Source organism: Podarcis filfolensis (assembly GCF_964270895.1).
Source record: "Podarcis filfolensis genome assembly, chromosome: 14".
In the NCBI taxonomy this organism is placed as follows: Eukaryota; Metazoa; Chordata; class Lepidosauria; order Squamata; family Lacertidae; genus Podarcis; species Podarcis filfolensis.
The window spans coordinates 49,043,273-49,057,989 of record NC_139616.1 but is presented as its reverse complement, the minus strand read 5'-3'; the positions used below and the strand labels follow the sequence as shown (position 1 = coordinate 49,057,989).

General features: G+C 42.9%; 1 protein-coding gene across 1 annotated transcript in view; it reads left to right on the top strand.

The window, feature by feature from the left end:
* Window positions 1–3,309: 3,309 nt before the first annotated feature.
* The window catches only part of SNX8 (sorting nexin 8), a 35,483-nt gene continuing 24,075 nt past the window's right edge, over window positions 3,310–14,717 (top strand). Inside the window, exon 1 of the mRNA XM_083585800.1 lies at window positions 3,310–3,446. Coding sequence (XP_083441926.1) covers window positions 3,395–3,446 — 52 coding nt within the window. The 5' untranslated portion in view covers window positions 3,310–3,394. The remainder of the gene's footprint in view (window positions 3,447–14,717) is intronic.

Sequence of the window (14,717 nt, the reverse complement as noted above, 5' to 3'; positions counted from 1 at the left end):
AGAGATAATGAACACTTAATGAGCTCTCTTGGGTATTGTTTTCTGCAGTGCAGCAGTTTATGGCAATGCAGATCACAGGCTGCAGTCAACTGCGTTGTCAAGGCAGGACTTTGGGGCAGAGATCCAGGGCCCCACTCAGCCCCATAGGGCTGTCTTACCATATTTTTAAGTAACTGAAGTACTTAAAACACTGACAACTAAATGAGGTGTCCCTGTAAGACCATTTTAAGTACATGGACTGATATACACTGTTAATATCAATCAGGACCCCAAGAACTGTTATCGTATTCCCACTCTCACATAAGGCCTGTGAATCCAGAGTCAGAAAATTACCTGTGCCATGTTATAGATAGACCAACTTCTTGGGGCTGCTGGGAGTTTAGCAGAACTTACTCCCAAGGAAGAACTGAAAAAATTGAATATGGAAAAAGGATGGGCAACATATAGAGAACTACTGGACTTCACAGACCCAAACCTGAAGAAGATGGAAGAAGTTGGTAACCAGGTGACAGACTGGTTGCAATCATACTGTCAATTGAATGAAATAATTAAAGTTGATAATGTGGTTTTATAGAACAGACTTCAGAATTTGAGGAAGATTTGATAGATAATAATGAGAAGTTAATTTCTAAAATGTACAAGTTATTATTAGAATAGGAGACAAAGGATAACATGGTGAAAACAGCAATGATCAACTGGGCTAGAGATGTGGGCCACAATAGAGTTAGATTTGTGGGAAAAGCTGTGGGAAACAGGATTAAAATTCACAGTCTGCTATGCTCCTAAGGAAAATTATTGGCAAATGTTTTACAGATGGTACTTGATGTCAAATAAATTAGCAAAAATGTGTAAGTCACAATCAGGTAAATGTTGTAAGAGCAAAGCTATGGATGGAACTTTTTACCATATGTGGTGGACCTTCAGAGTAGTTAAAGAATAATGGTAAATGATATATAATGAATTAAAAAAAATATTTTGGAAGAGTTTTCCAAAGAGGCTAGAGGCCTTTCTGTTAGGAATAATGAGGTCTGAAGTACCAAGTAAACAAATAAATTTATTTGTGTTTGCCACTACAGCATCGAGAATCCAATATCCACACAGATGGGGAGAGGAGATAGTTCAGTGGTACCTCGGGTTACAGACGATTCAGGTTACAGACACTTCAGGTTGCAGACTCCGCTAACCCAGAAATAGTACCTCGGGTTAAGAACTTTGCTTCAGGATGAGAACAGAAATCGCGCGGCAGCAGCGGGAGGCCCCATTAGCTAAAGTGGTACCTCAGGTTAAGAACAGTTTCAGGTTAAGAACGGACCTCCGGAACGAATTAAGTCCTTAACCCGAGGTACCACTGTACCTACAAAGGAGGAGTGGCAGATGAAATTGATGGAATATGCAGAATTAGCAAATTTAACCAGCAAAATTAGGGAGGAAGAAGATAAAAGTTTTTAAGAGGAACGGAAGCTGATATGGAGTAAGCTCAGCAGTTATAGTTTATAATGAGAAGAATTTGAACGTTTAAATAGTTAGAAAAAATAGAATATGCAGCAGGAATGGGTAACTTTAGGGAGCCATGGAAGGATAGATGGGAACTTGATGGAATAGAATTAAGGATTGATGTAATGTATCTATTTTTTCTTTCATTTTTTCTTTTATTCTTCAGCTCTGTATTTTGTACTTTTATAAATTCAATAATAATGATGATGATGATGTGTATTTAGGCACTAGCAGGTGGTAACATTTTGACTTGGTGCTGCTGCAATTTTTAAGCCCCATCACAAGGTGGTTTGTAACGTGCCATGACACATGTGCAGAGTGAAAAGATCAGGCTTTGAGGCAAACAGATCTGCAAGACTTTGAACGTTGGTTGTTTCCCCTCATCCCTGTTCTTCTCGTTGGGAGAGATGTTCCCTTCAGCAGGCCATGGCTGCACCTGAGGAGAGACTATTGCTTCACATTTTCAGCACCAAGGTGTGCACTACAAGGGTGAGGGGTGAGAGACTCGGTGTTGCCCAGCAGGTAATGGCTTTTCCTACCTGCGCTGCCCCACCTGCAGCCAGAGGAACCTTCAGAAGAGAGCTGCTGCCATGGGCATTATGCGTATGTGCATTTTAATGAGCTAAACGGAGCAATTATGAGTCATGGGGATGTGGGGAGTGTGCATGAATTAAACAATACTTAATTCATTTTTTTTTTGGCAGCTGTTTTGTTAATCTTGCTAATATTTTATAGATTATGAACGCTGCACTGATTTGTTAATCACATAACATGACTTTTGCTTTAATTGTGACGTTTAGCTTATTTTCCAGTTGGTGCTTTGTTAACGGTGTTTTAGAGAATGCTTTGTAATTGCTTCGCTGACAATTTTTTAATCAGTCTACATAATCTATACCGTATTACACTGCTGGATGAACAGCTCAGTCGGTAGAGACTCTTAACCTCAAGGTCCTATGTTCAACAACGTTGGGCAAAAGATTCCTGCATTGCAGGGGGTTGGACTAGATGACCGGGGGGGTCCCCTCCCAACTTTATAGTTCTATGATATATGTATTTGTGATGTGCTATCATGCTGTTGTTGCTTATTGCTTGTAAGCTGAGAGAGAGAATGAATCTTCATTTGTGTCAGCCATCTGCCATAGCAATAAAACAACAATACGATATAAAAAGAATAGAAATAAAAAATCAATTATATAAAATACATTTTAGGGTTTTTGAATCAATAGTCAAATAGTGGATCTTATTCTGATTGCCCCAGCCAAAAACCCTGCAACCTTGTAAGTTGCTTTGGGATTCATTGGGATGAAAAGCGGCATAAAAATATAATTAATAAACCTAAGGCATTTTCCCCCCTGCCAGAACTCCTTCCCGGCACCTCTCAGGTGGGCGCCACTGCCATTCTTAGAGAACAAGGGAGGCGTTCATGGTGAGTTCCGGCACCCCTTTTTCTAGAACAGCCCCGAATAAATCAATCCAATAAATAAAGTATGCTCGGCTGTTCTCGGACACGTGCGCCGGACAGGAAGCTGGGCAGCAACTGCTGCTGCTTCTTTCTCCGTCCGCAGGGAGTCCTGCGCGCCGCAGTGGACGGAGCCCCCCGCTCCCGTTTTCAGAACCCACCCGACGCGCGTCTGACCCGCTGCACGTCTGAACGCAGGCTCTGCAAAAGGCGCGGCGGGGCTCGGCTCCAGCAGCAAGCAGCCCCTTCTCCCCTGCGCGCTCCTCTTCGCCTCGTCCCGGGCAGCAGGAGCAGCCAGCGAGCCTCTCGCCCGCCCCGGCGCCGCCTCCCCGGCCGAGGGGGAGCGAAGGCGGGCGGGAGGAAGGGGAGGGCGCCAGGAAGGGTCCCGAGGACGCCGCCGCCGCCTCCTCACATGACTGCCGAGAGAGAAGGAGGCGAGCCATGGACGAGGAGCCGCCCGCCGCGGGAACGGGGGCAGCCGGAGGGGCCTCAGGTGCGGGTTGCGCTGAGGGGAGTCCAGGGCCGCGCGAGGGGCAAGCGCGGGCCGTTAGCGCTTTCCTGTTTTTCTGCACCGCTGAGGTATTATTGCGGCGGCGGCGGCGGGGAGCCGCTGCTGCCCCTCTTGTCGCGGAAGGGGCTGAGGCACCTGGAGGACCCCGTGAGGGCGTCCTCCCCGGCACCTACTTCGCCGACAAGCCCCCACCCCAGGGCGCCCTCGTCTCCTTGAGGGTTGCTGGCGGGAAGGCGGCATTTCCACGCCGCGCTTTCGCCGCTCTCTGAGAAAGTCCAGCAGCAGTCCTTGCATGACGGTATATAGATAGAGATATGTAGCCTTGCTGTTGGCGGAGTCGGGAGAAGGCGGCAAAGGAAGCCATTCTTCCTCCGCGCAGCGCCTTGTTAATCTGCGGAACTCGCTCCCGCAGGGACAGCGGCGGCCACCCAACTTGGGTGCCTTTCAAAGGGGAGTAGACGAATTCCTCGCAGGAGGAAGAGGAGAGGGCGATGGGTGGCTACTGGCGGGATGGCTTTGCTCCGCCTGAACAGTTGGAGGCAGCGATGCTTCTGAAATGACCAGTTGCTGGAAACTACAGGAGGCGGGAGACGGCATACATTATTATTATTATTATTATTATTATTATTATTATTATTATTATTATTATTATACATGCTATTGGGGGCAATGAAGTGCAGAAAAGCACTGCTAGTGAGAATTACGTAAGGAACAGTGGCAATTCATAAACGGTTCTTGATGGTCTTGGGAAGACAAGGAATACCCATGCTAAAATTTTTTTTGTCTTGGTTCAGCCCCTTTATGTATTGTCATGCGGCAGTTTCACATTTCAGAACCCCTAAAGCTACTGTGGGAAATAGTTACAGATAGGTAGCCGTGTTGGTCTGCCATAGTCAAAACAAAAATTTTTTTTTCCTTCCAGTAGCACCTTAAAGACCAACTAAGTTAGTTCTTGGTATGAGCTTTCGTGTGCATGTGTATCTGAAGAAGTGTGCATGCACACGAAAGCTCATACCAAGAACTAACTTAGTTGGTCTTTAAGGTGCTACTGGAAGGAAAAAAATTTTTTTGTGGGAAATAGTCATTCATGAATAGTTTATTTGAAACAGTTGTGGTTATTAATCTACATAGAAGTATTTATATGTGTCACTTTATTTCCAGGTGGCTATCCTCTCTGCAATATTATTTCTTTAACTTCCTAGAGCAATCCTTTCTAGGGTTACTCAGGCCCACTGAGTTCAATGGGGTTTACCGCTATGCAAGTGTACATTAGTTTGCTGCAGCAAAAGAAGTTGTGTGTTAACCTTAAAGGCTAGCAAATTAGCCTTAGTTCGGTAATACTGTACTGTACATTCTTCGGCAGGTACCACAAGATACTTTGTAGTATTTCAATACTATGGCATGGGAAATAATTTTTTGAAATAGCTTAGGTCATCTTATTTTTTATTATTTTCTTTGAATTAGTAGTATTTCTATAGCTACAGTACTGTGGGAATCGGTCTTTTAGCAATAGTTCCTCTGAAAAAGTTCTTCTGCTTAATGTGGAAGTAGAATCTGACGCCGCTTCTTTTGAAATAGTATTTCTAGCAAATGTGGAAGTCTTTGTAATCTGCTTCATTCATGGAAAAGGCCTGGTAAAACCCAAGCAGGTTTTGAGATAAACATTTAACAGTACAGTTTATATAGGCCGCCTGACAATGCTTAATGTTCACTTGTCTGAATAATGCCTAGGTATGTTAAGCTAATTGCCGTATCTGCTGCTGCACATATTATTCTTTTAGCACCAAAGTGATGAAATGTGCCTTAGGAGCCTACTTAGCAATATGCTTTTGCAGCTACGTAGGTCAGATAACTGAGATCTTTATATGCTGAGGAAAATGGATGTCATTGATGGAGGAAGAAGGTGTGTAGCTTGTTAGCAGAGCATTTGCTTTGCATGCAGAAAGTCCCAGGTTCAGTTCCTGGCATCTCCAGATAGGGGTGGGAAATTTCGCTGTTTGAAATGCCGGAAAGCCTCTGCCAGTCAATATAGATGGGGCTTTTCCCCCTCAGCTGGAACTTGCCGGAACTAAGTGGACGCCATTGCCATTATAAGAGAACAAGGGAGGCATTCGTGGTGAGTTCAGGCACCTCTTTTTCTAGAAGAATGGTGCTGAATATAGACAATATTCAATTAGATGGACCAGTGTGGTCCTATGTTTGTTCCCTAAAATTGTTTGGTCAGAGGCTGGAAAAAACAATTGTAGAGTTGGGCCATCTAGTCCAACCCCCTGCGATGCAGGAATCTCAGCTAAAGCATCCATGACAGATGTCCATCCAATCTCTGCTTACAAACCTCCAAGGAAGGAGAGTCCACAACTTCCTGAGAGAATCTGTTCCACTGTCAAACAGCTCTTACTGCCAGAAAGTTTCTGCTGATGTTTAGTCGGAATCTCCTTTCTTGTAACTTGAAGCCATGGGTTCAAGTCATACCCTCCAGAGTAGGAGAAAACAAGCTTGTTCCCTCTTCCATGTGGCAGCCCTTGAGATATTTGAAGATGGCTATCGTATCTCTTCTCAGTCACCTCTTTTCCAGGCTAAACATACCCAGCTCCCTCAACCGTTCCTCATAAGGCTTGGTTTCCAGACCCTTGATCATCTTGGTTGCTCTCCTCTGCACACCTTGTCCACATCCCTCTTAAGTTGTGGTACCCAGAATTGGATACAGTATTCCAGGTGTTATCTGACCAAGGCAGAATATAGTGGTACTATTACTTCCCTTGATCTGGACACTATACTTTGGTTGATGCAGCCTAGAATAGCATTAGCAAATACATTTGAGGAAAATATATGAAAGTTCCAGGAGGATGGAGCAACTTGCACTGAAAGTGTGCTCAACAGCATGCAAGCCCAAGTGACTCAACATGATTTTCAGACGCGTTTTACTGATTGCTCTGCCCGCCTTTTGTGTGAAATTAGAATAGAGAAGGAATTCTTGATTTGAATTGTTTCGAAATGTTTATTTCTTGTAAAACGGATTCATCCCTCTACCTGTTTAATGGCCTTTAATGTCCATACACACAGCACCAAAAGATAATATTCTGCTCATGTATGCTGAAATCCATATCTTTTCTTACCTCCTGACTCTCTATGAATCAGCTTCCAGTGTCTTGCATCATGCAGGCACAATCCTATGCTGACAGAGCAGTCCAAGCATACTTGCTTACTCAAAAGGAAGTCATAATGAGTCCAGCAGGTTTTACTTCTTAGTAAGTGTGTAATACCATTTCTTAAAGGAAGGATTTGCATCCTTTTCATTCATTATTACGTTGAAGTTGGTAAAGTTACGGTGTCATTCCACCCTCCTTCCAAGGATTTCTGAGACGCATCCATGGTTCTGCTCACCCTCCTCTTATTCTCACAGCAACCCTGTGGGAGGAGGTTAGCATGTGACTGCGTGAAATTCACTTCAGCAGGGATTTGAACCCAAGTCTTCCAAGTCCTAATCCGGCACTCTATGCACTATGCCATACTGACTATAATTTCTTAAAGTGTTTTCACAATCTGTATGCCGAATCCTTGGCAACAATTCTCTCTGTTCAAACTTACGATGCAAATTTGTAAGTGGAAAACAGAAGCGAAGGAGAGTTGCTTAAGGCCACCCAGTTAATTTATGGCTGTCATGAGATTGGACCAAGGTCTTCCTAGTCTTGATTTCTACATTGGCTATTAAAAATGGCTTGGCCAAACAGAATATTCTGAATAATCCAGCTGTTTCATATTGAAGGTTGTTTTTGGCAGAGGGAGTGTGTGATTTTCCTGGCGTGAGGGGAAGCGAAGAATTGCAGAAGTGAGACAGTATGTGTCACTTAGTGAAACTCCATGTAAACTTGTAGGCGGTAGTTTTATCTTCTGGTGAATTCTAGCAATGCTGATGTGGTTGGGGGTTTCCGGGGGGGGGGGGGGAAACCACCCCCACAACACACAAAACCCCCTAACCCCTTCATAGGAGGAAGTTATTGATGGACAGTTGTACATCTTCCTACGGGATTGTTTACTTCTGGTTCTAAGTTGCTTTGAGAGCTTTTTTTTAAAAAGGAAGCAGGATTTTTAAAATGATAATCTGGTAAATACTTAATTGAGAGTAAACTGCTGATTTCTTTGGAACTCACCACCATGTAATCCTAATTATAGCCTCTGTCAATAGATAGAAAGTCACGAGCTGGAAATCTATCTCTAGAATAAGATAGGGAAGAAGGAGGAAAGGAAAGGCTGATGAATGATCCTTCATTATTATGTTCAGATGCTTGGCTCCAAATTGGCAGGGAAACATCTGGTTTTGCTAAGGGGAAATCTAGACTTGCTGCATTATTTGGACCCAGAGTCCCTCCCCCCCCACAGGTCACGGCTTGAGATAGTAAGGATGAAACCTTGTCTGTTCTTCCTGGTGGACTAGTCACATTGCTTCCTGAGGAATTCCCCCCCCCCCCTTTCCCATGCTCTTTGGGATTGTTGATTTGCTGAGGTTGCTATTATGATGCCCATTTTCTATTTTACGGTACGCTTGAATATTAGCGTCTTGGAAAGAGTTTGGCAAATGCAGCAGCAGTCGTTTAGACAAACAGTTTTGTCCGGACCCCGAACCCTAAGATAATTATGTGTTATGTAGAATTTTATGCTTGCGTAAGTTCTGTCAGGCTCTGTGCCAGGTAGCTGGAAAACAGAGTGACGCTTCTCAAAAGTATCATGACCCAAACTAGCTTTTCCTTATAACTAAAATTAGTTTTTCCTTTTAATATTGTGTATAAAACTGATGCAGCCTAGCAGTGTACTGTTGTGGGGCGTGCATGCGACAGGGATGAAGTATCTTAGCATGATGATCAACAGCTAAATTTGTTGATCCTCCTGTTCGTTGAGCCTTGGTGGGTAACTCTGAAAGACGGGGCCTTCTCCGTTGTGACACCATTGCATTAGAATTCCCTCTGCGGTGGGGGTACTTGGCTCCATCTTGTAACCATTTGGTCAAGATGGGGCAGTTTTAAGAGGTCTTGGTTGACTCAGACTTGTGATGATGGTGTGCTTTTATTTGGTCCTTGTTTATATAAACATTCATTCTGTTAAATTGTTGAGCTAAATCATAAATGGGGGGGGATCTTATCTTTTCAGTAACTTGCTATAGATTTTAATTGTAATTTTGTAAAATGTTTCGAACATATAATGTGCAGTGGATTATGCTGTCAGTTTATTTTAATCATATTTTGAGTGGCTCCATTTCTTACTATACTACTTTATGACTCCTTGCCTTCCACCTGCGCTGTGTCAGGAAGATTTTGGGCATCACATGGCAGGACAGAATCTCAAACAAAGATGTTGTTTCCCAAGCCCACAATCCAAGCATGTTCACACTCCTCTCTCAGCAACGTCTACGCTGGCTTGGTCATGTTCACAGAATGGAAGGTGGCAGGATCCCTAAGAACGTGCTCTATGGGAAGCTGGTTTCTGGTACTAGGCCTGTCGGCAGACCAACTCTGTGTTACAAAGATCATGACATGAAGGCTGGCCACATTAACCTTGCAGTGTGGGAATCCCTTGCAGATGACCTCTGTGCCCGGAGACAGTTGGTCAGGTTGTGTATCCACAGCAGTGACTGGAGGAGAAATGACCCCTGGGAGGAGCGCAGGAAGAAGAAATGCCATAGTACCCTGCTTCAACACAACTGTACACCTTCCTTTGCTCCAGCTGCAACAAAACATGTCTCTCCCATATTGGTCTCTAAAGCCACAGCAGGTGCTGCAACTCTTCAGCTGTTTGACTTCATCCCTGAAGGTTCACTCCTCCATTGTCTCCCGAGACAGACAGATGCCACCCAACTTTATGACTCTGGCTAAGCACTTGAGAGCAGGATAAATATAAATGGGTTCTCCTTAGGATTCTTTTAAATTTTTGTGTTAGCCGCCTTGGAATTAATCAGCAAAAGTTGTACACTCCTCCTAAGCTTTGCATGAAGGTATAGAGGTAGAAGAGTGGGGAGAGGAAAACGGTCTGGGTCGGCATTGGTCTAAAATCTATTTGGGATTGAGGAGGTTAAGAAGAAGTTTGGGGTGGAGGCTAAAAGCCTGGCGAGCTAGGATGTATCACAGTGACAGCTTGGAGGAAAAAGAAGCTGTTGACTAGGAAACCATGTAGATGAGGTAGTTGTCTACGCACAATGTCATTGCACTGATATCATAGTCATTTTGGATAAATGGGCTGCTGAAGAGGTTTGGTCTTGGGGAAGAAAATGCTTGCTCAACTTTCTTGTTTGTTTTTCACGCTGGGATGGCTCACACAAAGGGATCCTAGTGTTCCCAAATTGATCTATCAATTTATGTATTATTGCAGGCATATGCCTATGCCTGTATTATTGCATCAAAGGAGCGGTGTTGGCAGCAGCAGGGATAGTAGGAGTTGGTGCTATTCACGTCTTGTGTTGATTTTGAAGTCTGTACCAGCAGTAGCGCTATAGGCCAATTTTATCTGATAGGCAGCAGATGACAGTTCTTAACCTAGTTTTCTGCAATCTTTGGATAAGCTTCAAGGTAAGGTGGTGTTTGGATTTAGAGGGAGGGCTCAGGATTGTGAAGATTTCTTGAAACCTGACCTCCTCTTGAGTATGGCATTGGTGTTTCTCCTCTCAAAGTTGTGCAATACAAAGATAGACAGCAGGAAACGTAGGGCTGTTTGGGGTGTGATGTTTTGTATTTGCCTATTTTTATTTTATTGTCTACTACCATGACACTGTTTGAGTGAGTTGGCAGTTTGGAAATACTCTTATAGATAAATAACTAGGAAGGCATGTGCACAGAAACAAGTATAAAACTGTCAGAAAAGTCAGACATAGGCCTGACCTTTGAAGCTTCCAGAGTAGCTCTCACAAGATATATGTGCTTGTATATTTAGAAGATAAATATAAAGCGTAGTGTTGGAACAAGAACGTGCTCTGACTAGGATTATCTTGATTTCACTCGCTTCCTCTCTTGGCTTCAGTCATCGTGAATTCCATCTATAGCTCCACAAGAACCATTCACAGCTCTATTTATTTATAATTGTTTGAAATGGAAAATGCAAGCCACAGTTTCACCAGTGTGTATATATTTGCATTACAGTTAATTGCATTGTGTGATTATTGTGTGACATCTATTGTGCGATGATTCCTTTGGCCATAGGAGGTGCTGAGTAGCGTTGTGTTTTAACATAACGGCCGTGTTGTCCAAGGTCTCCAAAAATGAAAGGGGCCTGCCATTGAGCCAGTCAAAGTATATGCAGCCTGCGATGTGCTCACATGGAGATAGTGCTTTTCAGAAGGAAGCAGTTGTATGTCATCCAGTTCACTGAGGTTTTTGCAACTTAAATAAATAACTCTGCTTGGTTTTGGAAACAACAGTTCATACCAATGGTCTGAGAGCACTGTCCATCCTGGTCTTCTTGGCTGGTGATCCTGGGTTTGTTCGCCACTGATCTTTGCCAGCCGGATGATAGATGTGCTTCTGAAGAGCTTCAGAGGACATTGTCCTCCAGACTTGCCATTCATTCCCTGGCAGTGGACTTCTCTTGATGTTATTCCACAACACGTCAATTGAGTCCCTTGAGGGGCTGCTTTGTGAGTTGTGTACTTGGCAAAGGGATTAGTCTTGGCATCAAAGCCTGAACTTCATACTCAATGACTTTGTACTAGGAACTGTACTGCCGGATATAGTAAATATTTGATGTAATAATGAAGAGGCAACTTGTTTGTTTATTTCTGTTTTCGTCCCGCCCCCGGTTGTGGCCTATGTAAACTTGGCCTTGATATTATAAAGCATTTTGGAGACTCCCTAAGTACAGATAACAGTTCTGGACATGAGCATTCAAAAGGAAAGACTGCTTAGAGTCATATGATCAGCCTGACAGCTTGTATTATGCTTCCTTATCTCAGCATTTTCTGTATTCTAGAGCCAGCAGGACAGATTTAAAGCACACTCTCTCTCTTTTTCTTTTGCAGGCATATCTAATCTTTAACAACCATTCTGTTGTTTATTAGCTATCTAATGCTGATGAGGCTTACAGTGCAGTGGAAGAAAGCTGCCCAAGTAGTAGATAAAACTACATTATTTCTTTGAACAGCTTCCAGTTGGATTCACTTCTTATCTAGCTTTGGACAAACAAGGATGGATGTGTATTTAGGTGATATGCCTGTGCCAGAAAAATACTGAAAGGTGAAAATATGGTGTCAGGGTTTTTCGGTGCGTTTTTTGGTAAATGGCAGCAACTGTTAAAAGAACTTCATAGCAGAAATGCACTGGTGTGGGCTTCCTTTGCCTGACTGTTGAGCTGGTGATTTCCCTGCCTTTTAGCTAGGGATGCAGTGTTGAGTTGACATGAAAACTTGTACTTGGTGTTGGTGCTGACCTTTAAAGTCCTAAACAGCCCAGTATATCTGAAGGAGCGTCTCCATCCCCATCGTTCAGCCCGGACACTGAGGTCCAGCTCCGAGGGCCTTCTGGCGGTTCTCTCCCTGTGAGAAGTGACGTTACAGGGAACCAGGCAAAGGGCCTTCTCGGTGGTGGCGCCGGCCCTGTGGAATGCCCTCCCGTCAGATGTCAAGGGAAAAAACAACTACTGTACCTGACTTTTAGAAGACATCTGAAGGCAGCCCTTAGGGAAGTTTTTAATGTTTGATGTTTTATCGTGTTTTTAATATTCTGTTGGGGAAACCCAGCCAGATGGACGGGGTAGAAATAATAATAATAAATAATAATAATAATAATAATAATAATAATAATAATAATAATAATAATATTCAAAAGCACGTCCTGTTTTCTTCATTGGTTATAGGGTTGCAACCTAAATCAGTTAGATAAATGGATTAAAAACATATCTTTCGAATCAGAAGCTGCTTCCAATTAATAGGTTAGTAGAACATACTTTAACAAACGCTTAGAAAAATTGCAGGTGTGAAGTGCCATCTTAAGAGCTCTTCTGTGAGTGAGTGAGAGAGAATGGGAATCCTGTTTCTTAGGGCATAGTTACTGTAAAAACAGCTGTGCTTCATCTGAAAGCAAAGGTTGGCTTTTTTCTTCCTCACAGCTTTTGTTTTTCTTGTGAGCAAATTCGTGCAGTTATTTGGGTTGCAATCCTGCGTGCACCTCTGTGGGAGCAAGCCCCATCGAACATGGTAGAACTTGGGTCTGACTACACATTGAATTGTGCCGTTGATTAATTCACAGACCAAAAAAATCAGTCCAATTATTTGATTAACATTTGTTTAATTGGTGACAAATCTGCTTCAACAAATTAATTGATATGCACATTATCAACACCTGATAATACTTTGGCAAAAGTAGAGGGGACGCAACATTTCTATGAACAAAAGCATCGGTTGCTCAGAAGAAAGGACATGTCAGTTCCTCTTGTGACAATATGCTGGAACAGTCATATGTGATGAGGGTGCCCATCAATCTTGGCTTTGTCGAGCCATAGCCCAGGGGTTAAGGCATTTGCTTTGTGTGCAGAAGGTCCCAAGTTCAACCCCCTGGCATCTCTAGGTGGCCTGGAATCGCCTCTGTCTGAAACCCTGGACAGCTGCTGCCAGGCAGTGCAGAGACAGATGGGCTGGTGGTTTGCCTCTGTATATGGCAGCTTCCTGTGGTGCTGCCAGTGTGGTGTAGTGGTTAAGAGCGGTGGACTCGTAATCTGGGGAACCGGGTTCGCGTCTCCGCTCCTCCACATGCAGCTGCTGGGTGACCTTGGGCCAGTCACACTTCTCTGAAGTCTCTCAGCCCCACTCACCTCACAGAGTGTTTGTTGTGGGGGAGGAAGGAAAAGGAGAATGTTGGCCGCTTTGAGACTCCTTCGGGTAGTGATAAAGAGGGATATCAAATCCAAACTCTTCTTCTTCTTCTTCTGTAAGTAATGGATGTTATTGATAGATTGAAGTACACTCTCCTTCTTTGCATACAATGCCGTATCCAGCTTCAAGGGAGGGTGGATAAAAATGAATGATTTTTTTTTAAAAAAAAATCAGATTTTTAAAAAATTTAAATAGGATTTTTAAAAATTTTAATCAGATTTTTTTCAATTTAAATTTGATTTTTAAAATAAATTGCTTTTGGAGGAAAAAATTTTCCAAAGATGCTTTTCTATTTAAGTTACATTATAGTCCAAAGGCTATTTCATCAGGAAATAAGGATTTGTTTTAAGTTTTTCATGTGTGCTAAAACTCTTAAGGTTTTTTGTTTTTTGTTTGAAAAAAATATTCAACCACATCAGTTAACAAACATGGATACATGTGCTATAATGTTATTGTTTCAGTTAAATAAATTGTTTAAATTGTTACTAAGGAAATGATTATTTTTCTCCTTCCGATAAAGTACAGCAGAAAAATTCTCCGAATATAAACAGTTAACTTATTAAAACTCACAATGATTTCGTAATTATCTATGTATTTCTAATAGTATAACCAGATCAGTAATTTTTGATATGAACTACTCTGAAAATTTATTATTCCAAAAATGAAAACTTCATCTGGTTGTAAATATTAAGATTTTACCAGCAAGAATGAGTCTTTCTGTAAAAAAAATGATTTAAATCAAGTCTTACTGACTAGTGATTTAAACTGATTTGATTAAAATCAAATCCACCCTGATTGAAGGTGCGAGAGTGTTAATAGATCAAGGCGTCCAGTACCTGTTCATGTGAGAACTTCTCATACCTGAGTGGCTTATGTATCATCAGTGGATGAATCTGATGGGATGCCTTGGAAGATGGCCTGAGGGTCAGGAGCAGGAGAAGCAGATTGGGTGTGATGAGGAAAAGCATTTGGGTGGAGCAGAAAAGCTCAGGGTTGTGGAAGAAGACAAAACCACAAGTATCTAAGTAAGCTTGCATTTCTTAGGCATGTTTGAAGCTGAAGGAGAATTAAGGTTTTAACGTTTGGGAGGCACGAAGAGTTGTTGCTTGGGATTTTTCTAAACGAAAGGCATATTGCAAATGCACCCCTGGTCCGTGGATCCAGCAAGTGTTAACATTTAATCAAGCCAGGCTAGCTTCCACCCGCCTGGGTGATGGGCCATTAAAATAACAAAGGAAAGGGAGCACTGTGCCAGATGGCAAATGGGTGGAGCCCTCCCTTGACTTGCAGACCATGAGAAGGACAAAAGCCAGAATTCAGAGTAGGGTTTTGGGGCTGTGGTGTCAACTAGAGGCAAAACAGCAAGCTGGGGAGAGAGAGTCAGAGAGCAATGTTTGATTTCTGTT